The sequence below is a fragment of the Eschrichtius robustus genome, chromosome 4 (assembly GCF_028021215.1).
Source record: "Eschrichtius robustus isolate mEscRob2 chromosome 4, mEscRob2.pri, whole genome shotgun sequence".
Taxonomy (NCBI): domain Eukaryota; kingdom Metazoa; phylum Chordata; class Mammalia; order Artiodactyla; family Eschrichtiidae; genus Eschrichtius; species Eschrichtius robustus.
In genome coordinates, this window is record NC_090827.1 from 61,459,791 (window position 1) to 61,483,958 (window position 24,168).

The following is a 24,168-nucleotide window of genomic DNA, read 5'->3' on the forward strand; positions in this document are numbered from 1 at the left end:
TTCACTGGAGGTGCCATAATAGTAATCTCATCTGAATAGCACATTCTTTTAGACACCATGAAAGCATCATGTTTGGGATTTGGTCCGTAGAGCAGTGGTCCAGAACCCTGGTAGCAAGCATAGTGAAGAATCCAAGCTTGGCATTGCTTTGGCTGGCTGCAAGGTTGATAATTATTCCCATGAAAATTCACATCTGACATAGTCAGAAGCATAAAACTCAGTCTCTCTGCAGTGAGAACAATAATCACACAGCAGCAACAAACCCAGAGTAGAACTGTGAACTTGACTTCTGTCACTGTACCTTGTTCCCTTGGCTCCCATGGCACTTTAAAAATAGCAGAGTCTAAGGACCAATGTTGAAATTTATTCTCTTGTTTCATCATGATCCCAACTTTCTAGTCAGCTTAGGAAGTTTTGTTGTTTCACTTGAAAATTTCAGTTTTGGGCCCACTGACTTTCACCAATGACTCATGAAAATTTCTTCCAAAGGCCTCATAGTGGTCTTCCTCCGGAACAGACGTTGTAAGGTGATTTCAATTTTAGACACCTAAAACAGAGTATTGGTTTTCATATGAATTTGACTGCTGTTTGTATAGCTTTTTGAGGATTATATAAATGCTCTGGTGTAGCAATTGCTCTTGGTATCCCACCCATATCCTCTTTACCCACTGGTATACCCATCCCCCAGCAGTTGTGGGTGTTAATAGGGCTCATAGCACCATCCTTCTCTAGAAGATTGTCCTCAGCCAAGAGAGGACTTTGCCTGAAGATTCCTAGGAGATTCCAAGCCCCTGCCCCTTACCCTGCCAGGAGCACTCTGACACCCATGCCTGATGACGCTGGGTACTACAACCAAGATCCTTCACCTTCTTGGGATGGGTCAGCGATGCCAGTCATGTTCTAGGTCTCCCTTTGGAGTCAGGTTGAGGATAGACTTCAGCTAAACTACATCTTTGCTTACCTTCTTCCTCTGTTCTAGCTTTCCTACTTCATTACAGATTTCACCTTTGAGCATTCTCGCGACCAGTCATCACTCAGTCAGGAAATCTCTATCTTAGGTTCAGCTTCTAGGGAACTTGATCCCAGACAGCTGTCTTGTTAATATTGAAAGGTCTTACTTCCTTTTTTATTTTCTTTCTTAGTCTCTTAGGCAACTGATATAACAGATTTTATATCAATTGAGCCACAATTGATATAACAGATTTTATTCTCTCTAAGATGCAATTATTAAGCAAACAATTTTTTTTTAATGTTGTACAGTAATTTTTGGTCATTTTAAAAATGACAACTTAGTTAATAGAGTACAGCAAGGGAAATGTATTTATACCTTTTCTTTAATGTATATCACATTATTTCTTGACTTTTCCCTATACATGGATTAAAGGAAAAATTACCAGTGTGGAAAAGCCAGAAATAATGATTAATAATTAATGCATGAGTAATTTATACTTAGTGGATCAAATTTATCTTGTTTAGCTTTTAGCAGTAGACAGTATGTCCTGAATATACCCTCAACTAATGTCTGGGAAGAAAATGGCCCACATTTATCACACATTTTCTTTCATTTAATACTCATATTTTGATTTGTCCATTCAACAAATATTTACTGAGCGTCTTTGGTGTGCCAGACATGGTATTCGACACTTCATATAATTGTGCACAAAACACATTAATCTTTACCCTTGTGGGCTGACTGTCCTACACATTTATAACTTTGATGTAGGCAGACAGAGTTGGGGATGAAGGGAAACTGTAAATTGGAACTATCCTATTGCAGCTGTGGATAAATTTTTACCTCTTGTCTAGGTTTATGAGAAAAGGCATCAAAACAAATATGCAGGAACTTGCCAGATTTACAGCCATATTTTCACTAAAAAATTATATATGTCAGTGCCTGGTACATTGTAGGGGCTCAGTGAATATTTGTCAAATGAATACTCATTCATCTAGTGACTTCATAATTTGTTTTTTTTCATACCTCTTTCTTAGGTAGCAGTAAAAAATAACAAGAAAACCACTTAATAATAATCCAACGCCAATCCCAATTGTGGTGTATTTTTCATAAGAATCCACAGCATATGAAGTTAAGGTCAAGTGCTCACACCTTTCTCCAGTATAACCAGTGAAACACCTTTAAAAAAAGAAAAGAATGTATAATTTTAAAACTCATTATGATAGAAACACAAATGACAAATTTCGAAGAATGAAAAAAATTTAATAAAAAGTGATTTAAATTAAAGAGGCCAATACCAAATGAAAGCCATCTATTAAATGTATTGAAGAAGCCATGTATTTTACAATAATCATTTGATTAAGACCCCATATTAATGCAAATTCCCTCACTGGTAGGAGGGAAAGGTAGGACCCTTGCATGAGTTGATCTAGAAAATTGTTAACCTACTCTTTCATAGGAGGATGCTGAGCAAATCAATGATCATAAAAATGGTATCTCAGTTGATCTAGAACTTTATATTCCTGAAGTGTTTTTGCCATAGTCTGTTTCATTTTATCCTATAATCTATCCGTAAAAACTTGGAAACATCTTTGCATGTTGTTAAAAGTTGATTTGGATTCAGTAGTTTTGAAGTACGGTGTGAGCTTCTTCATTTTCAGCAAGCTCCCAGGTTATACAGATGCTGCTAATCTAGGAACCATATTTTTGAGTAATGAGAACTAGGTAGGTTAGAAAAAGACTCCTTAGATATTCAAATACAAAGAGAATTGGTGAATCACATTCGGATCATGTACCTTTTTTTACTAGATAAGATGGAGGCGTGTGGAAATGTTGTGAAACACCATGTGAAAGGAGGCATACATTCTCCTTCTCCCATCTCTAGGGCTTGGGAAGTTCTTTGCAATTACCTGCAGATGGCTTTCTCCAGCTCATGGTGGAATGCACAAACACCATTAATGCAGTAACTATTGTGGTCCTCCAGGCAAGGATGTGAGAGCCTCAACGCTATGGGTCCTTCTGTGTAGCCAGCTAGAAAAAGGAGATACAGTATTAACAGATGAGGTGGGTCACACTTCCACAGTAGATTTGTAACACATATACAAAAAGACCTTTAATTTTAAGAATATTCTTTGAGTGCTCTGTCATTTGAACTATTGATTGATTCCTTTGACAGGCTATATTTACAAAGGTTGGGTTAATATCATCTAAGACATATTAATGAATTAGGGGCTGGAGGTGGATTGATGATCATTCCATTCTTTGGGAACTATGTAATAAGATAGAGATACAAGTTTGCCAAAAGGTGGCAGCATTGATTCTAGTCTTAGCATGCTGTCCTGAGCAAGGCTTCCCAAGTATATGCCTGGATACAAATGAAATAATACAATTTTTTTCATTCTCTCCTTTACACCTGAGAAGTAGCACTCAGGAAGATTTGGATTTATGGTTGGGAGATAATGAACTTGATTTCTTTTCATTCCCCAGAGAAGAGTGAGATGAGAATCCCCCCTTCTTCTTATGCAGACTACCTTAAGTAGCTAATGGAAAAGGGATTGTTTTCCCTAACTGATTTCAGAAGAGGTATTGTTATGACCTATAGGTGAAGCCAGAAACAACTTATGGCTCAGGCTTAACATAGCTAAGACAATACCTTCAGATGTTAATTAGAAAATTTACTCAGTTAAGAGGCATTATGATATTGTGGGAAAAGCCATGGAGTTGGAATTAGAAAACCTGGGTTCTGATTTCTAGCTTTAACACTATGCAAATGACCACACTTGGCGAAACCTTTGTGGTCAAGTGTCCAGAAGCCTCTTTATTGGAAACTTCCCTTCGGGAAGCTGTACTGTGGCAAAATACATAGATTTCAGGATGCTCATCCTTCATTCCTTGATGTACTAAAGACGTATACCTATACTATCCTTGAGGTTTATGCAGTGGGAATGACAAAACAGCATAAATGAGTCCTTTTTAGTATACTTTAATGACTGATTCTTAAATTCGTCACAAGAAGAATTAGTGGCATTTTATTTTTGTCACTGTTGTGAATAAACATATCTCCTCAACCTTAGTTATCATGTTATATTATATTCACCTTGCTAAGTAGATTAAGAGAATCATACTTACTTGTTTTCAGGAGAAAAAGATCTAAAAAGGCATACTTATTTATATTGAAAATACTAAATCTTTAGGTACTAAGTCACCAACAAGATACTGTTATGGAACTTCATTTTGGTTGAGCACACACAACATTACCTTAAAATTCATATTCATTTTGTTAAATGTGGTATAGTAAATCTAATTTCTCATCTTGATAATTAATTCTAAGGCAGTGGGAATTTCTCATTATAAACTGTGCTAGGTTCTTCCTACTTCAAGATTAAATAAGTTCAATTAACCAAGCCTGAACCAGGACTTACGAGAAAATGTGAGAATTGAGAGAAGACATTTACAAAGAAAGAATATACTAGAGACTCATCTTTCCTCTAAGGAGAAGAATATTAGTTATGACTTCAAGAAACTTTCCTGAGATACTGGATTCAGATTTTTAAGTTAAATGAAAAGCAGGGAACTAAAATTCACCCATCAAGAAAGCAAAGAAAAACTACTGAAGTGATATATTCAATCCCTTTTGTCCATAATTATTACCTGTAACTTGGAGAATTTGACTTGCAGTTCACTATTAGGGAAGAAAACAGGTGGTGATGGGCACACCATTATGTCACTGAGAGGAAACTGAACTTCTTTAATTCTCTACAGTGTTCTCTCTCAACAAAGATGTTTTCTCTTTGTTTAAAGGCTCAAAAGACATGAAGAATTTGGCTAAAAGTTATTCTAAAAGCCACACTAATTTTAATTTGCAAATTGATATATATTCAAAAACTCAAATGAGCAAACTATTTTAAGCAAATTTTTTAAATTTAAAATTATTGGTGAAATGAAGAATACTTAACTGTTACTATCTTTCATATTCAGAAACAAAATATTTAACTTGATCTTCTTTTACTTGCCTGCCTCTGAGAGCAAGATATGGTGTTTCTTTGGTCCTAAGTCAAGAAGCCCATCTTCACATCAGGGGGTGGCATGTGATTTGTGTGAGAATCACAACCACCTGATACACAGGTCTTGGCAGGTAACAAGTTTCCCAAGTTCACCTCTAAGAGTTCAAAGAGTTTGGAAAAATGCTGATGCTCAACAGTGGCCAGAAGCTATTTTAATAACAATAATAAAATATATCATCACCATCAACAACAAAAGTTGGATACAAGTGGTTGGGAGGTATAGCATATACTAAAGCAACAGTAAAAGCCCCCAAAGACAAGAAAAAAGATCTTTCCAAAGATGGGGGAAAGTGGATTAAGGCTTCATCTGGTAGCCATAAATTTATTTGGCTGCAAAGCTCAGAATCACAGATCAAAATATAAAGTCACTCATCAAGAATGCCAAAATAGGGACAGACTGCCTCTGGAAGCACATGGGTTATTGGGAACCCAGCAGGAATCAAGCAGAAAGTGTGGCATGTTTCACATCCAGGACAGTAACTGAAAACAACTTTTTCTCATTTGCTTCACTTCCTCCTTTTAAAAAGACAATTCTTCGCTGACACATTTACCTGTCACTTCCATGTAACAGCATGCTGATAAAAGATTGTCTAATAATAAAATATATATTTAAAAATTTCCAGTGTTGCTTTTATCACAATCCAAATTTCTCTCAAACATTAAAAAAAAAAAGTCACTTGAAATACAAAAGTGTGAAGAAAATACCTTCTGTTTTGTTAACGGTCCAGTTACTTTGCTGGGTTGTGGCTGGGGGTGTTACAGTCCTGGCTGCCTCTTCAGTCAATGCTGTCACAGCTGTGTGAAAGGGGGTGGGGGGGGAGGGAAGGCATCTTTAGCAGGTGAACCTCCTTCTACATACAAGCAACAGATCAAAAGTTATTCTATCTAGTCCCACATCTGTTCTATTTTTAATTCATTTACATTTGAAATCCATAACCTGACAAGGGCAGTTTCCTGATAGTTTCTCATGCATATCAATTCCACTCACTACATTATAGTTAGAGAAAGTAGAAACACATTAATTATTAAGAGGAAATAAATACATTTTATAAACTCATTCAGTCACAAGGACGCTATCATATCATATGTATCAACTACTCTTCAATTGTATAGAACAAACAATATAAAGATCTCAGAAAAAGAGGTGTCAAAATATGTTAAAAGAGGAACATACATTACATAAGAAACTAAATTAATTCACAACTTCCTTGCTTGGATCTTTGTCATGAAGAATAACTGCTAAAAGCCAACTCCTCACTAATTCACATAAATCCTATTCACAGTTTACAATGACACAAAATTAACACAACAAAAAGAAATGACATACCATTGAATAAGAAATAGACTGATATTGAAACTCCGAAAGCCATTTCCTGCACTTGTTAACAGTATCTTGCTCTTATCCTCCTACAATGACGGGTGGAAGGTTTTTATTGAGCTCTCGGAGGCTTTCTTGCATTTATATTTCATGAAGCGTCATCTGGCAGTTCTTACCAATCAAAAAAATATGTCTTTCTGGCAGCAGCTTGAAGCCTTGAGGCGTTCGTATACTTGTTTAGGATACCTGTGTTATCTAGCAGTGTGATCAAATTTTCTTTTGAAACACTGGTTTCCTGTTACCTGTGGGCATAATAGTGTCTGTAAACATACTTAAAACAACAAAAAAGAATCTGAATTCAGGAAAAGCCCCCTTGGTGTGAACAGAATTATCCCAGCTCCAAAGTCGATAGTGACCTATAAAAGATTCCAAGAAAGGGGAGTTTTGATATTTCCAAACTAGGAAACATCTTAACCTGTTCATAAAAGAAATATCTCTGAAGCTGCAGTCAGTTACACTACTTTTCAGTACAGATTGGGTTCCACTGCAAATCAAGATATTTTGTAATTTATGGGCAGGAGAGAACAATTAAATGTGTGTAAAAATAAAGGTTTAATATTCCATTTTGGTTTTTGCTACTTAGTTTTACTATTTCAATTTCTGTAAAAATAATTGTTTTTAAGAGCATAAGATTTACATTTATGTCATTCTGCCATTTATTTTTCTGAGTAAATGGAATAGGCTACCGAGTTTTAGGAACTACAGTTCTTAAGTATGTGCTCCAATGATTAGGCTCTAGTAAAGCACTAAAATAATGATGATGATGATGATAATAATAATAGTAATAATAATAATAATGTCATCTCCATTAAGGTAAAATTAAAATATTTAAAATATTTATGTTTGGTACATCTAATGAATAGAAAGCTTTTAGTTTAATACAACATTCAAATTTTTCTTACTATTAATCTACTTATGATTATTAGAGTACCACTTTCAAGGCCCAAATATGTAATTATTGCTATTACTTTTTGTGACTATAGGAACTTCCATAAATTTTTCACTTGCCCCAAATTATTATAAATAAGTTATAAATATGTTTTGCTGAGCTATTTCACCTTTCTACCAGGAATTTCAGTTGCTCATATTTTCTGTACCTTAAAAACCTGTTTAAGTCAAGATAGGTTGTCATTTGCATTACGTCCACCCAGCAAATTCAGTTTACCGGAAAGGATCCCTTTCACTATTCAAATATGAATTTGGCTTTAGAAATCACACAAGAATGAGCTTGTCGAACTCATTATACCTTGGGCAATCGCTTGCCACAGAGTCATCCTTTTAAAGTTAAAAGAGTGTACTTGGCTTGCTTTACATGTGCCTACAGTTCATATTCCTACTTTCGTGGAGTTTTAAAAAACTATTTATTATTAAGACAAGTTCTGGATACAGTTTTTCCCAAGCAAATCATATTTGAATTATAAGTCAAATAATCATCTCTGTATCACTGGTAAGAATTTAAGGAAAAAATCATTTACAAAGGATTAAATAAACCACAACCAATTGCAGTTTCAGGAGGAAGATGCTAGGTCTAATGTTAAATATATTTATTTCTAAGACTGGGACATAGTACCACAACCATCTTTATAGTAACTGTTAACTGGCACTTGACAGTGCTTTGCATTTTGCAGAAGGTTTTCACACATATCGCAATTCTGTCTTCAGTAATCCCGGCCCCAACAAATCCAGTGCCTAATATATAGTGTAGAGTATACTCAATCAATCTGTCTTGAGTGAATAAAGAAATAAACAACAGGCCTTATTCTTATTCCCATATGACAAATAAAGAATGAAGACTCAAAAGAATTAAGTGACTTGCCAAAGGACACACCCTAGAGTCAGGACTTGAGCCCACGTTCAGATTCCAGATCATACGCCCTCTCCAGTTCCCCAGCTGTGTCCTCTGGTAGGAGTCAGTATACCTGACCTTAGAGAAATTCAAATTGTCTCCTAAGATCAAGATTTAAGTAAATTACCTTACCATAAGAATCTAAACAAATGAATTATGGCTTTTACACATGTTTGGGCTGAGAGAAGTGGACCACTGTCTCTCTAGATGTTTCTCCACTCTGGTGAATTAAGCCATATAATATAGAAACTCATCTACCACTTGAGCTTAAGAAAATAGCTCCAAGTCATCCCATATGTTTCTTTTCCTCTGGGACTCATCATGATGAATCCCACTTACACTCTCTATAGGAAAATCTCCTATCTTCACATCTTCAATCCTCTCATCAGGGAGTTCTTCCACAATCCTGAAGAATGGGAGAGGTGGGTACTGTAACATGGCCTCACGGATATTTGTATTCATTCTTGATACATGTTAGAGTGAGAAAGAAGGCTAAGAGCTGCAGCACCCCATTATCATTTTTCCCTCTGACCATTTTTTGTCTTTTTAGTTTATTCATCTCTCTCTAGTCATAAGCATCTCTGGAAGTGTCTTCTCTTCCCTTCCCTTGCCATTAAGTTTATTTTTTCCTTCCCTTCTCCTACTTTCCCTTTCTTTCCCCTCCTTTCCTTTCTTCATCTCGCCTCTCTTTTCCTTCCTTTTTTATTCTTTCTTTCTTTTTTTTTAACTTATTTATTTAATTAATTTATTTTATTTTTGGCTGCATTGGGTCTTTGTTGCTATGCACAGGCTTTCTCTAGTTGCAGCGAGCAGGGGCTACTCTTCCTTGTGCGCAGGCTTCTCATTGCGGTGGCTTCTCTTGTTACGGAGCATGGGCTCTAGGGCGCGTGGGCTTCAGTAGTTGTGGCTCACGGGCTCTAGAGTGCAGGCTCAGTAGTTGTGACGCACAGGGTTAGCTGCTCTGCCGCACGTGGGATCTTCCCGGACCAGGGCTTGAACCAGTGTCCCCTGCATTGGCAGGCGGATTCTTAACCACTGCGCCACCAGGGAAGTCCCTTTTTTCTTTCTTGCTCTTTCACTAACAGCCAAAATTGGTTGCTGGACATTGGCAGGAAATGGTCATCAGCCCATTGCTTATCTCTCTCTAAACTTATTCTGTAATTCTCAGGAATTCAGTTGCCATTCATCCATTCATAAACCATTTTATGCCTGTAACATGTAATGTTTGTAAGACAAATAGAAAAATCCTGCATGGACTCTGACCTCAGAGAACTAGAGGGGGCTAAGGAAAGTACATACATAACTACAGTGCTGGGTAGAGACGGATGACTGCCATGAATGTGTAAATAAATGTGTATAAGAGTTCAGCAGTGGGACTTGGTCAAACTCTCACAGCATTTCTCATGGATGAGTTTCGTTTGAAGTGAATCTTAATTAGCAAATAGAATTTAGACATATAGTGATAAGAGAAAGAATTCTAGGTGGCAGGGGAGGTGGGCACTGAGGGGAGGTAGAGTGATAGAATGAAAAGAGAGTGGGTTCTGGCTCACGTCATCCTAACAGACCTTTCTTTGAATTCCAGTTCTACCTTTGCTATCCATTTGGCCTTTGCTGAGACTTTTTAATAACCTCAAGCATTGATTTCCTCATATATCAAATATGGATTGTCAGTAACAACAATAACAAAAAAGTAAAGCATTTAGCACATGATAGGTGCTCAGTTAAAGACAGCTGTTACTATCAAACAAGTGTAGAAAGATGCAGGGTGTGTATAGTGGTCAATCAAGGTTAGGAATTTAGTGGTTAACACATGTTGATGCATCTTTTCATCACTAGCCATGAATTATTCTCATACCAGACTGATACTGTGTCAGGACTTTTATTTATATATTATGTCATCACCTCAAACTCAACATGTCAAACTGAACATATTATCTCTTCTCCAAAATAAGCTCCTCTTTACAACTTCCTCATGATAATCAGTGATAACGTCTTCTAGGCTTTAACTACAACTCTCATCACTGACTAAATAGAGTCTAAATTCTGATTTATCCAGGCTTTCTCTAATCTATTTCTGCTGTTATCCAGCTGTATTTCCACCACTCTGCAACACACTTTTCATTTCCGTCTGACTGTAGCCCTTGCTTTCACATATATATATGCTAAGCTCATTCTCACCTCCATGTCCTCATGTTATTGTTCAATCCTCATTAATTCTTCAGGGTCCTTTTTACAGATACGTGTAGGAGAAGAGAACTTACTTCTCCAAACCTCCTCCACAAGACAATCATATGTCTTTTATAGACCCCAAATATGCACAAGTAAAGTCATGATACCAATGAACCAACTTTTTTTCCTTTATGTGTTGACAAAGGCTTCCTTCTTGACCAAACTTTAGTTAGACTCCTCCTAGTCCTTTTCTCAACTAGGCATCAACTTAGCCTGTTGAGCCCAGTTTTAGCAAAGAAATCTGCTAAGTTAGTTTATGGAGAATCCCCCTGCCCTGCTCCTTGCACCCTTGTCCCTGCCATATCTGATCAAGTTCCCTATCTCCCACCCTTGATATCTGGCCTAACTTTAAGAAGAATCCTGGTAAGTTAGTTTAACAAGAATCCCTCTAGCCTTGTTATCTAATCAAGTTCCTCTTAGTAATTTTCCATCTACTGATCCCCTCACTCTCTTCATTGCCTATAAATCCATGCTGTCGCAGCTATATTTGGAGTTTTCAATCTCTTCTACTGTGATAGTCTCGACCCCATTGCAATAGTCCTGAATAAAGTTGTCCTTATATTTTTAACAAATGTTAGAATAATTTTTCCTTTATAGTTGTTTAATTGGTCTCTGGAAAGGCTCACTCCTGAATTTTAGCCTCACCAAAGGGGAAAAATATTTCTAAAAAATAACTCCTGCATTTGGGGTGGGGGAGGAGGAAGCTCAAAATTACAGACTTCACCTTTTCCATGTAAATGTATTTTGGGTCATTATGTTTGTTTTGGGAACTTGGGGCACTTAAATATTAAAAAGAGGGTCTTTCTGAAATGTTAGCTTGGGAGCTTTGAATTTAAACTTTTATCAGGGTTATTAGACAAAGATTGGTCTGGAATGGGCTATAGAACCTTTTCTTTCATGTTTGAGGAACTTGTACATTTCCCCAGCATGCTCTGAAGAAATAGATAACAAAAATATGAACAAAGAAACTTATAGATAGCTTAAAGAAAAAGAAGACAGGTATTCCTTTCCAAATTGGTTTTATTATACAGTTGAAATATTAATTATAAACATCTAGTCTATTTTCACACAAATGATCAAGAGTATACACCAATAAAGACATGCATTGGGTAAGAATCATTACTGGTACATAAACAGACTGGGATTTGGGCCTGAAAGCAATACAATTATATGCCCAGGGTAGTCTCAAAATAGCCTTCAACCGACAGTCACATGTTTTTTCTAATTTAAATTGTGTTAGAAACATGGCATCTACTTTGAGAACCAAATGCTATAAGAGAAGAGGGAAGAACTGTGAGTAACAAAGCAATAGATTTTTAGTCATATCCTAAGGCTTAGCTTGGGCACGTTGTGTCATATTTTTCTATTAGATTTCTAGATTTGTGAACAAACATAACTTCTATTCTTTAATGAAGTCCTCATTCATACTATATTGTATTTTCCTGACATTTGTGGGAAAATACAACCTTAGTTTTGTTCTGTATATTTGTTTGGTTTTGGAGTTTCCATTATTCTTCAAGGAAGGTATTGTCCAAATATTTTTCTAGAAGAACAAAGAAATTACATGTAAACCTAACACATTCTTATTGCATTTTTACTTGGCAATTAGTAATTCACCACTTGAAATAATCAGTACCTTTCCAAGTAGCACTGCATTTTTTGCCTTCCTTGCATGTTTTTCTTTCCTTGAATGGAGGATCATTTCTCATTAGTATGCCTCGTAGGATGCATTTGGGAAGTATATGCGATCAAAAGTCTATTTTTAATATTTTATCTTTCCTTTAGCAAATAAACTCCTTTTCATCATATGATATAGTACGTAAACTATATAAAAATTGGGCATGATTATGGCAAAACCTAAATTACATTTTACAAGGGAGCTTATTTGTCTGACAAAATGTTTGTTGAAAACACACTATTTGTGATATTTGTGTCAAAAACATATGCATTTATTATGAGCCCTGTATTAGTTTTAACATTATGAACAAACATTAATCACAAAATCAACAATTGTTACCAAAGTTTTCATTGCAGTTGTTTTGGGTTTTTTCCCTAAAACTCAATATCCACTCAAAATATTCAGTAATTATTAGCAGGAAATGCATAAGATTGTGTGAATCATCTGATCCACCGTGATTCCATCTGTGAAAAAATAAATACAATGTAGAAATAGCTTTGTAGTAAAATATAAAGGTTTTTGCCTTTTGTCAAATAGATACGTAGCATGACTTCAGTTTGCTTTATTCTTTCATGTGATCTAGTAAATGATTTTTTTAGCTGCCAGAAGGGTGTTCTTGAGAAGCATTGCCACTGTCATGGGTCCCACGCCTCCTGGAACTGGAGTGATAAAGCTAGCCTTCTTCTTAACAGCTGATGGAGGAAACAGAAAGGATTCTTTATTTTTTATTTTTTCTGAGAATTTCGTATTTTTAAACATACTGAACTGTTAAAACTGAAGCATTTTAAAAATTTAAGAGTTTATTTGAGCAAAAATGGAGTCTAATCAGGCAGTGCCAAACCTGAAGTATAGCTAGGAAAGCTTCCACCGACAGGAGAGACTTACAGAGAAAAGGTGGAAGCAAAGCAAGGAAATCATTGATTGGTTATAGCTTTAAGCCTAGTTGTTGGCTGTTTGTGATTGGTTGTCGTTGGGTTTTGATTTTGTAACCTTGAGGCAAAATCTACAAGCCTAGATTTTGGTTTGCTTACATAGGCAGCCAGGGCATTAGAGCCATCTCAGTCTAATGGCTCCCTTGTTTAATTAACAGAATACAGTGGATTTTTCTGCATTACACATATAACCCTAACATCCTCAAATCATTTTTAGAATGAAGTAGACTATAACACACACACACACACACACACACACACACACACACACACTTCTGTGTATGATATCTAATGTGTATAGAAAGAACACAATGAGGCCAACACTGTAGGATGAATCTCTACGCAGCTCAGTTAGTTTTACATAATGAAAATCTATAACCCATGATTGATCCAACTACATGTAATTCCAGTTAACTACTTCTAAAATACATGATATTGGTCACAAAGGGGATACAGGGTATAGATAGTCCAGCACACATCATCCGTTAAATTAGAATAGTCCTGTTATAAAAACAGCATCACGTATATGTGGATAATACATTCCAGTGCAAGTCTAATAAAAATCATTAAACACATTAAAATTAACTGAGCAAATACACATAGTCCTGTTCTAAGGTATGAATGAAGACTTCTTATTCAGTGAATATACTCAAAGAAAATGGCAGAGAATTTTCATCAAGTTTTATTTAAGAATGTTCTCACACCCACAATATTACAGGTGAATGGTTTCATGAATTGACCTACTGGTTTAGTGTTTCACCATGTGAATAAGAACAATGAACTTTTCCCAGATAACTCTTTTAGTACAAAGTTAGCATAGACAATACTTCTTTAATGCATACTCTGACCTTATCAATCACATGCTAGTTAGATGTACTGCCTTTACAAGTTTGCTCGTATATGCTTCTACATAAACGAAATCAGTAGATGTTTCCTAAATCTTAATTAAGCATTACTTTTGTACAATTTATATTGCCTTCTTGAAATATGGTTTGTAAAATTTGCATTTACCTTATTTTAAGTGTATTTGTATAATACAATATTTTCTAATAATAGGAAAAGCAAAGGAATAATATTCTTTTACTTGAAGAAAAGTCCAGATAAGCTTGAAGGCATCACACACACACAAAATCCAGCTAGTGTATATCACGAATCTTCTCATGGCATATAACAAAGAAAAGATAAGAATGCTGTGATTCAGAAGGTAATATCTTAGTTTTCCAAAACGTGTCTCTATACATGAAGCATGTCCTTTTCCCGCCATACTTCTATCCAATGTACTCTATGCTGTAGAAACACTAGGCTAGGTCAACAGCTATTTTCATAAATAGCTACAAATTATCATTCCTTTCTTCCTTTGCTCTCGTTAGTCCTTCCACCTGGAATACGCTGCTACCTTACCCAAATAAGAAATTCCTTATTATTCTTTAAAAGCCAATAAAATGTTACCTTTCCATCATTTTTCTCAAAAATTCACCCCTCCAGCATTGAATTAAAAGCGCCATTATCTATGTTTCCAGTCACTTTATACCAAACTCTGTTATGGAATTTACCACACTGTGCTGTTCCTTTCATTAGGCACCGGCACCAAGAAGGCAGAAACTAAGTCGCGTGGTGATTATTGCTGTCATTTTTAATCTGAGAACTTCTCCATACACAGGTGAGGCATTCAGTAAATTATGATAATGTGAACTAAATAGCCCTTGAAATTTAAAATCTAAAATCAATTTGCAAGAATGTGTCAGTGCTTTTGACTAGATACAAACAACATCAAAACAATTTAGTTCAAGTTAATTTACTGAAATTCTCAAACTACATATTTTGCATGATGGTGACAAACTGCATTTTTCATTTTCCAATAAGCTGACTTGATGGCATGAACAATGCCTTCCAGAACCTTTTCTATAGGATTAGAGAAGTAATGCCTTTAAAAATTTCAGCAGATCTCTAGAAGAAATGTACTATACTACTATTATTTACACTGATAGTATGTACAATCATATATTTGTAGAGCACTAACTTTGAAATATTAATAGATAAAAATAGAATACTACTGAATAATATGGCAAATTAAGAATCGAGTACAAACTAAATCTTCGATGGAAAATAAAATGGTTTATTTCACAATCAAAAGTTAGATAAAATTGGGAATCCATTCTGGGTATACAATAATTTTTTATATAATTTGGCTTTCAACTTTGAAAAATGAAGTGGCTTGGAATTATGTATATACGGAAAAATAGTAATAACCATAGCCACTATCAGTTGACTACTTACTACTTGCCAAGACCTTTATACACACCATTTTAATAATTAATATTAATTATTATTTCATTTTAATAGCTGAAGAAAGTGTGGCTCACTGAAGTTAGTGACTTACCATTTTCTAATATGGTAGAGACATTATTCACAGCTAGGTTTGAATCATTCTATGATTCCATAATTCTATCTCATCCCAATGCAACTGTATTACCATGACCTGAACAAGTTGAAAAGCCCCAAGAAGGGCTCATGTGCCCCAAATTAACTCAGTTTTCTCAAAGGGTTAAGAGGATAGTTTGAAAAAAGAAACAAAGGGGGGGAAAGTTCTAATATAGTAATTTTCCTACAATTTTACTGTGAGTACTCTTAGTTCATCATCTTTGAATTATATCCAGTACTTCAAACTTCAGCTGGCTTAGCAGTTTGAGTTGCTTTCTTCCTTGGGTGAGATTCAGATCAGATAAACCACTGATCTGGTATTATACCCTCCTCTTTCAAATTATGTTTTTCACAGAATGCTTACTATTGCATTCTTTTGCTCAAAAAGTGAGGTTTGAGGTGGAGGAATAGGGAATGAGAATAAGCTGTTGCATGAAATAATACCTGCCCGAAATTTGTAGCTCTGTGTCTGTAGTTTTGCACACTTTACTGTGGAAGCTAACACACATTTATCCTGTCCTGTCTATCACTTCATAGCATTAGACTATGTGATAGGTAATGGGTCTTTACCTGACCTGGGCGAGGACTTCTCTGGACATTCATAAGCATTTAGTTGCATCAACAGAGCCCTGTAAATTACTCACTAGGCAGAAGTTTATTACATCACTGTGAACACACCTGGTTATACAAATACTTGTTTCAAATATTTTTATCTTTGAAATAAACTGGGCAGATGTGAAGATGAAGTTTGTACACAGTCATGAGAGGCAGACTGTGATGAATCTGATTTAAAAAATATAAGATCTCTATTCCGTTTAATTTGATTTTCATTAGGTTCTACATCTGAGAAAGAAATGTTAAATTTTTCTGCTGCTGGCTAGTGTTAATGTATTCTTTGTCTCTTTACATAAGGACCAAGATATGGAAGTGACTTCTCAAGAGAGATAAGAAATTATCATTGGCCAATACCAACGGGTACAGATGCCAATGCTTAAAAGAAATTCTCTAGTCTAATGATTTTGCATAACTATTTCAAGGCTGTCCTAAGCGACATGTTTATGAAGTACCAGAAGTGGCTTATGAGCTAAACTCAGTCATGTGAGAAAGAGTTAAATTCAATTCATGTTTGATGCTCTGAAGAGCATCTTCGCCAATCATGTCCGAGAGATAGTTAAGTTAACAAGCATTACATCACCAGAATAACTTCTCATTGGCTGGCCTTTCTCGAGGGCAGACAAGGGTTTGCACCTGTTTGTAGAAGATGATGCTATTAAAGATTAAACCTATTATGTGTGAGGGAAAAGGTGTACTACATGCTCCATTGAAAACAATTACAGAAGAATTTTTAGGTAGTAGTTTCATTCAAAAACTTATTTACTGTGAGGGAGTATGTGCGGGTTTTAAGGAAAATACTAACAATTCTGTATATATGAGAATCAGGTATTAGATCTTGATTGATACCAATGCTTTCAAGAGAGGCTCATGAACAGGTATCTCAAAGCCAGAGTTAGATTGAATTTCATAAAGTCAACATGATTTTAGAGTTACTGAAACTGACAATGGAGGCAAGTAAAATAATCACCAAATCCTACTGTTACCTGTGTGGAACTTACTCTAGGGAATGAGATTTAGATGGAAATGACTTGATAATGTTTAAAGCAGTTACCTGAAAATAAGAATATTTTGAGGAAAGGTGACAATTATGATAATTTACCTGAATGACCTCTCTGTAAACTCTTGACCCTGCAAAGTATATTCTATAGATTTCCTTAAAAATAATGTTCTACCAGCCAGATTTAGACATTAGAGAGTGTATGTTCAGTTGTATAGAAAGGAAAGAAATTACCATTTAAAATCAGTCATTTTGGACACAAGATTTGCCTTTGTACATACTATTTTCTTTAACATATACTTCCTGCACTTCTCCATCTGATGAATACTTATTCTTCCTTTTCAGATCTGGCTAAATGTCACTTTCTTAGTGGTACTTGTTAACTCCCCAGGCTGCGTTAACTGTTCATTCATTGATCCATGAAACTTAGTAGAGTGATTTTCAGTTTGTAGTCATAGAGTATGTTGGAATCTCCTGAGAACTGTAGTCAAACTAGATATGCCCCCTCCCACCACATGATTCCAGTACACATCACTGAGAATCACTGCTGAAATGAGAGATGTTTCTAACTGGTGGGGGTAGGGGGGGGGGGAGTATTATACATATAAACAGTGTAGAGTAGATTTAAAACAAGGTTAAAATTCACTGCCTCAGTGAAGGCTACTTCACATGGTGGCCTCAGGTTTCCCAGTCAGGTCCCAGGCAAACCCCAGTGTGCAATACTTGAATGCCCCATTGGTCAAAGCAAGTCACATGGTCAAGCTCAAATTTAAAGGCCTGGAATAGGAAGAATGGCAAAGTCACATTGCCAAGAGGATGTGCTTATGAGGACAGAAGATAGTATAGTCATTTTTTATAATCTACTATAATCGTCTCTTGGATTTCAGTCTCTACCTTATTAGCCATATAACCTGCTGCCAGATTTATTCTTTAAAACACAGATTGGATCATTTCAGCTTATAAACATTTAATGAATCTTGACTGTCTCTAGGATGAAATATAAATTCTTTGTCATGGCAATTAGGATCTTTTATGATATGGCCCTACATCCATGTTTGCATTATTTCCTAACCCTGGCATATTCTCCTAACCTCATTATTCACTGTTCCCATGCTAAAAACTGCCCCGGATAAATTTACAGCAAAAGTTTCATGAGAAAGACAGCCACAGTCACTGCCCCTTGGAACTTACAGTCTAGTTGGGGGCTATATATTACAAATATAATTACCTAAGTAGTAACTGAGCTAAGGCTAGGAAATATCCTACAAACAAAATGCTTACTGCATTGTGAACGTGCTGGGAGGACCTAACTGAGCCTGAGCACATGTGGTGTATCTCTGCCAAGTCCAGAAATCAGAGGATGAACCAAACTTTTCCGCGTGAAATGGAGAGGTGAGTAGACAGTGTTCTTGGTCGGGGAACAGTGTCTGTGATGAGGTGGAAATAACCTTTCCCCGAGGCAGAAAATGGCGTGAACTCCTGGAAACACTGCAAGAAGGCCAGCAGGGCTGACATGCACAAGTGAAGAGTGCAGAAGATGACGTGAAAGAGTCTAGCTCATGTAGGGCCCAGCAGACAATGCTAAAAATCTGGGGCATTAGCCTAAGAGCAATGGTTAAAGTATTTTTATTTTTATTTATTGAAGTATAGTTGATTTACAATGTTGTATTAACTACTGCTATACAGCAATACAAAAGTGATTCAGTTATACACGTATACATACTTTTAAAAAATATATTCTTTTCTATTATGGTTTATCATAGGGTATTGAATATCGTTCTCTGTGCTTTCCAGTAGGACCTTGTTGTTTATAAAATTTGGAAAAAAAATTTGGAAAAAAGATATTCTGAGGCAGGATAAGTCAAATGGGGAAACTACCTGTTCTGTGTACATTTTTCTAATGAGATCAGTTTATCATCTGGGGCAGAGAAGGGAGAACACGAAAGTATCAATAGCAACATGAAGTGAGATGTGCTAAGATGGGAACAAATTCTGGTTCCTGTGGGAGCACCCCAAATCAAATGGGGGTCAGAGAAATATTTGTAAAGTGGCAGAAAATCTTCAAGATTTTATGGATGTCTGAGGGGGGTAAGAAAGAAGGAGAGAATGCAATGCAAACATCGGGAATAATAAAAGCAAAGGAACTTTGGACTTGACAATGAAGCTGATGCAATGGAGGAGCTCAAAGAAGTTCATTATGACCGAAGCACATGGTGGAAACAGAGAGTAGAAAGAGATGAGGCTAGGAAGGTGGTCAGGGGCTGCATGACCCCGAAGTGAGGGGTCAGGAAACTTAGATTGGGTGATGGCAGCTGTAGTTACTGTGTTCTGGGTGAATGAGCTTTTAAAAAAATATCTTTTGTGAATGAACCTAGGCATTTATATATTTAAGAATAACCAGTTTTGCAAGATGAGAAATTGGAGAGAAAAATGTATGCTACTAAATAATTTTCAGAAGAAAATTTAAAGGAGAAATTCATGTTGTATTTTCATAAAGTTTCAGGTTCTTGAATGCTATTAAATTATCATTCAAGAAATCCTTTTTCAGCCTGGAATATATATCCAATCTGCTGTGCTCCCTTTTCTCCACTATAGAGACATCTACTTTTTATCATGTTATTGGCTTCAGATTTCTAAAGGGAAGAATTAACACAGGTTTCGCTTGACATAATTTCCAACATTTCTTACTTGAAGTCAACCATCTTTCAATGTCATGATAAGAAGAATAGGCATGGAGCAGAAGATATTCATGTTTAAAATTTGAGGTGATGAGAGGGATGATGAAAGAAACTAGGTGTTCAGTTTATGTGTGTGCCTCAAAAAAATCCAGGGGTGACACAAGGTGTGGAAATATTACTAATGAAGGATACTTATAATAACATAAGGGACATTAAAATGCCTTTTAACAATTAAGGTAGGAATAAAGGAAGAAGTATGTGATCATTAACCTTTTGGCACCAGCAACCCATGCTTCACCACAGGGTGTCTCTGGCTTGCGTGTTCTGTGTCATTATTTCCTCTGGAAAATTTACGTTCCCACGTTCCCAGGGCCTGAGCTTAATAACTCTCATCTAAAATACTTTGTTAGGAAGACTCACTAATTCTTAGGCAGATAGTGAATTTCTGCTACAGTACATGATATACTAGTCCAAAGTTCCCAAATAATGGAATCTCCGTATGTACCTAAACAGAATTTAATTTTGCTAATACAGTTTGGAAAGTGTATATTCTGGCAAAGTCAAAGAATATATTTGTGCTTTATAAATCTATTTTTGGGTGGAAGAGGAGGAATTGATATCTCAAGTTCCTGTAGCATTGTTTTATTTCCCTTTATATTTTGTCCAATTCTCTGTCTCTTTCAACGAAGTACTCTATAGCCCATGTCAGATTTCCAACAATGCTACAACTAATTTTTAAAACCAACCCCCTTCTCCAAAAGGAAAAAGGGATGATTCCTTATCTGTGGCAACGAGCAGCAGAAGAAAAACTCCTCATTCCTTTCATGTGAATTTCAGCCTCCTCCTATACATGTGCAATTGCCTGAATTAAATGCTTGGAGATTTCCCCTTGCTTCTAAATGCAGTCCATTTAGGCATGACGTCTCAAATATATCCACTGTAATGAAGGGGAGACACGCTTCAGGAAAATGAAGTGCATGAATAACAACCAGAAAAACCTGACTGGCATAAGACTGGAGAAATAGTATGACTCAGGAGATAGTATGGAAAACACTGTACTTTCTCATATGGTTGATTAAAAAAATGGCACTTGAGAGCATGATGAGCCAGAGAGAGTAAAGGGCTCCTTGAGAAGTGAATGGCTCGCCACTGAATTCTTGCAAAGCAGCGAGGAATCAGGTGCCCCAGAGACAATTTACTATGCTTTCTCTTGCATTTACCTAGCTGCCTGATTCCTGGGGTTTCTACAAGGTTTTTTTAATATATATATTAAGGTATTCATTATCTTGGCGCCCAGTGGGGTATTAATGGGACAGACAGGATTAATGCCCTACTGGGGACAAGAATATGAGACTCTGGTCACATTTCTATAAGTTGTACTTACAAAGACTTCCTTCACCTGTTTACTGTATTACCTGAATGGGTAAGATGGCTAAGCCTTTTCGTTCTTTTTTTTTTTTTTTGCTTTAGTTACTTTTCTCCTTATGTTAAACCAAATCTACGTATATCCAGCTACTGTATCATAGATATGAATATCTAAAACTGCCACTCATACAACTCGGAAGGCTTTCAGTGGAGCCAAATAGCAAATCAATCACTCAATGAAATTTTGAAATTGTTATCTACAAACTCTGTCTATGACCCACCAGAGGAACCTCCTTTCTGACCATGAATGGTATCAGCCATCATTGCCAGTTTCTATTTTGGTGGGCAGGAGTAGGGAATCACTGCTAGGATATTTCTAGTACTCTATCAACATGACTAAAAATATCTTCCTTTCATGACTTCCTTTACAAGAAATTATCATTTACTCCTGTCATTCTCCCCAGTCCTTTTACTTTCCTACCCAATCCTTTTCCTCAAGCTTCTGAACATTCGTACAATAGATTGGCAAATCTGTAAACTAGATAGGGTGTTTGGAGTCTTCTCAAAATCTCTTGGCGGGGTCTTGATCCCAGTAGTCTGTCATAATCAACCCAAGACACTAGGAGATAAAATTTCCCTTCCATAGATATTTTTATTTTTGAAAGGTCCTGAGAAACAACTACAAAAAAAAAAACAAAAAAAAACAAAAAAAACTCTCATCCTTCAGTATAAAAGAAGAAAGATTTGCAGAGGCATCAGGCACTTCTCCTGTTCTGGTAGACAGCCTTTTTGTGCTTCAACTTCCACTCTGCTCTATAAAGATAGATCATTCAATGTCAAATACGTTCTACTAAAAAGAATGTCTCTAAAGGTTGACCTGATTTCAAAGACCTAGACTTCACAGTAAGCATCTTGTCCATGTTGTAAGTAACAAGGTGGCAGTTGGCTCACTGGTAGGGATTTCATAGTGACCATCAGTGGTTCTACCTGCTTTCTGAAATGACATATGTAGCACTATGACCACAGTATTAGTAACAGTCTCTCTAACAGAGGCTTTTACCAATTTCTATCAGCTTTTTAAAAAATGACTGGAAGAGATCACCTCTGGGCTACAGTGTTAGATCTTCTTTTATACTAAAGCTGAACTTTTGAGCTACCTTGTAATCATTTACCACAAAGAGCTGATATTTTGAGTTGGACTGATCAACCATGTTGTTTTTGACTGAATATTTGTGTTCCTCAAAATTCATATGTTGAAATCCTACCCTCCAGTGCGATGGTATTAGGAGGCGGGGCCTTTGGGAGATGATTAGGGGTCATGAGGGTTCCAACCTCATGAATGGAATTAATACTCTTTAAAAAAAAAGACCCCAGAGAACTCTCTCACTTTTTGCGCCATGTGAAGATACAATGAGAACTTAGCTGTCTGTAATTCAGAAGGGTTCTCACCAGAACCTGACTATGATGGCACTCTGATCTTGGACTTCCAGTGTCCAGAAGTGTAAGAAGTAAATGCTTGTTGGTTATGCCACCCAGTCTATGGTAATTTGTTATAGCAGCCCAAACTGACTAAGACACATATCATCAAATTAAAATGATTAACACGGAAGCTGAGTTGGTAGAGAGCCAGTCTAATTCTGGTTCTTTACAATGTCATCACAGATTAATAGTTCTCTAAAAGTGATATCATTCCAAAATAGTCTTTTATTTCCGTAGAAACTGGTAACATGCTCTTACTTTCCCATCTTGTAGAACAGTGGTCCCCCGGTCCCCAATCTTTTTGGCACCAGGGACCGGTTTTGTGGAAGACAACTTTTCCAGGGACGAGGTGGTGGGGGGGGGCAGGGGCGGGGGGAGGGGGGGATGGTTCAGGTGGTAATGTGAGCCATGGGGAGCGATGGGGAGTGGCAGATGAAGCTTTGCTCCCCCGCCCACCGCTTACCTCCTGGTTCCGAACAGGCCGGAGGACTGCTAGCAGTCCACAGCCCAGGGGTTGGGACCCCTGTTGTAGGACACACATTTGGAATAAGTAGTACCAAAACCACTTCCAAAAGAAGCTTACTTTGACATATAATCTAGAGAATATAAGTTCCGTGAGAGCAGGGACTTTGTCTCTCTGTGCATGGCCATATCCCTAGTACCTGGAAGGTGTGTTGAGTGAGAAATATGTGCTGAGCAAATCAATGTATGACTCAATGGATGTATCACTACTGAATCTGGGTTTCTGTAGATTAATAATGTGTTGGATGCCATCCTGAGTGGGAGATTTTGTTCCCATTAGGGCAACTATAAGGAATTGCTTCTGTAATGTAAGAGTGACACAAGAGATTTATAAGTATCGAGGATGATCATACAAATGACCAATGATATGACTAAGAAGGCTGAGACCTGGTATGGGATGGAGAGACGAAAGAAATGTAGGACAAGAAGCTTACATTACAGAGGCATACAATTTAGTAGGGAACAACTAAATAAAAGTGCAAGGTAGTATAGGATTAAGAGCAAAAAGAATAGAGGCAGACTGAGATCTACTACAGGAGTTTGGAGAAGATGGGGATAATCATGAGTGCTTTAAAGTTATTCATATGACTGTTGGGTGAAAACATACCTGATCAGAAGAGAGCTGAGGCCAGAAAAGTAATGAGGAGCTGGGTGGTAATTGAAATGTGAAGTTACATATTTCCAGATTAGTACTCCAGTGAAGGGGTCCCCAATCCCTGGGCCGCAGACCAGTCCGTGGCCTGGTAGGAACCAGGCCGCACAGCAGGAGGTGAGTGATGGGCGAGTGAGCGAAGCTTCATCTGCCACTCCGCATCACTCCCCATTGCTCGAGTTACCGCCTGAACCATCTTCCTCCCTTGTCTATGGAAAAACTGTCTTCCATGAAACTGGAGCTGGTCCCTGGTGCCAAAAAAGGTGGGGACTGCTGCTCTAGTGGGAATGGAGAGAAAGGCTGAACAATGTGCATGTACACAAATACAAACATACACTGTTTTCTGCCAGGTATTATGCT

At 36.8% G+C, this 24,168-nt stretch overlaps 2 protein-coding genes and 1 long non-coding RNA gene across 7 annotated transcripts in view; 1 reads left to right on the top strand and 2 right to left on the bottom strand.

Moving 5' to 3' along the window:
• Positions 1 to 24,168, top strand: part of LOC137764114 (uncharacterized) — a 165,243-nt gene that overhangs the window by 119,291 nt on the left and 21,784 nt on the right. The window contains exon 2 of the long non-coding RNA XR_011073915.1: positions 14,658 to 14,739. This is a non-coding gene — a long non-coding RNA (uncharacterized lncRNA). The remainder of the gene's footprint in view (positions 1 to 14,657; positions 14,740 to 24,168) is intronic.
• Positions 493 to 6,386, bottom strand: EPGN (epithelial mitogen). 5 transcript variants are annotated; one of them, XM_068542157.1, is made up of 5 exons: positions 6,344 to 6,386; positions 5,749 to 5,811; positions 2,863 to 2,983; positions 2,105 to 2,131; positions 493 to 547 (listed from the first exon to the last, which is right to left on the bottom strand). In XM_068542157.1, the coding sequence occupies exons 1-5, from the start codon at positions 6,384 to 6,386 to the stop codon at positions 493 to 495; spliced, it is 309 nt and encodes a 102-aa protein (XP_068398258.1). The 5 variants fall into 5 exon arrangements, with proteins under 5 accessions (XP_068398258.1, XP_068398255.1, XP_068398254.1 ...); XM_068542154.1 differs by having other exon boundaries at positions 5,722 to 5,811; XM_068542153.1 differs by having other exon boundaries at positions 1,979 to 2,131; positions 5,722 to 5,811.
• Positions 11,563 to 24,168, bottom strand: part of MTHFD2L (methylenetetrahydrofolate dehydrogenase (NADP+ dependent) 2 like) — a 142,255-nt gene continuing 129,649 nt past the window's right edge. The window contains exon 8 of the mRNA XM_068542820.1: positions 11,563 to 12,839. Within this exon, the coding sequence (XP_068398921.1) occupies positions 12,727 to 12,839 (113 nt within the window). The 3' untranslated portion in view covers positions 11,563 to 12,726. The remainder of the gene's footprint in view (positions 12,840 to 24,168) is intronic.

Bases quoted from the DNA above. Each gene is read 5' to 3' on its own strand.
- EPGN (XM_068542153.1), bottom strand. From the start codon at position 6,386: ATGGCTTTCGGAGTTTCAATATCAGTCTATTTCTTATTCAATG. The intron at 5,812-6,343 runs GTATGTCATTTC...CCTTTCACACAG, and splicing joins AGTCTATTTCTTATTCAATG to CTGTGACAGCATTGACTGAA. The intron at 2,132-2,862 runs GTAATTGCAAAG...CTTTTTTTAAAG, and splicing joins CTGGAGAAAGCCATCTGCAG to GTGTTTCACTGGTTATACTG.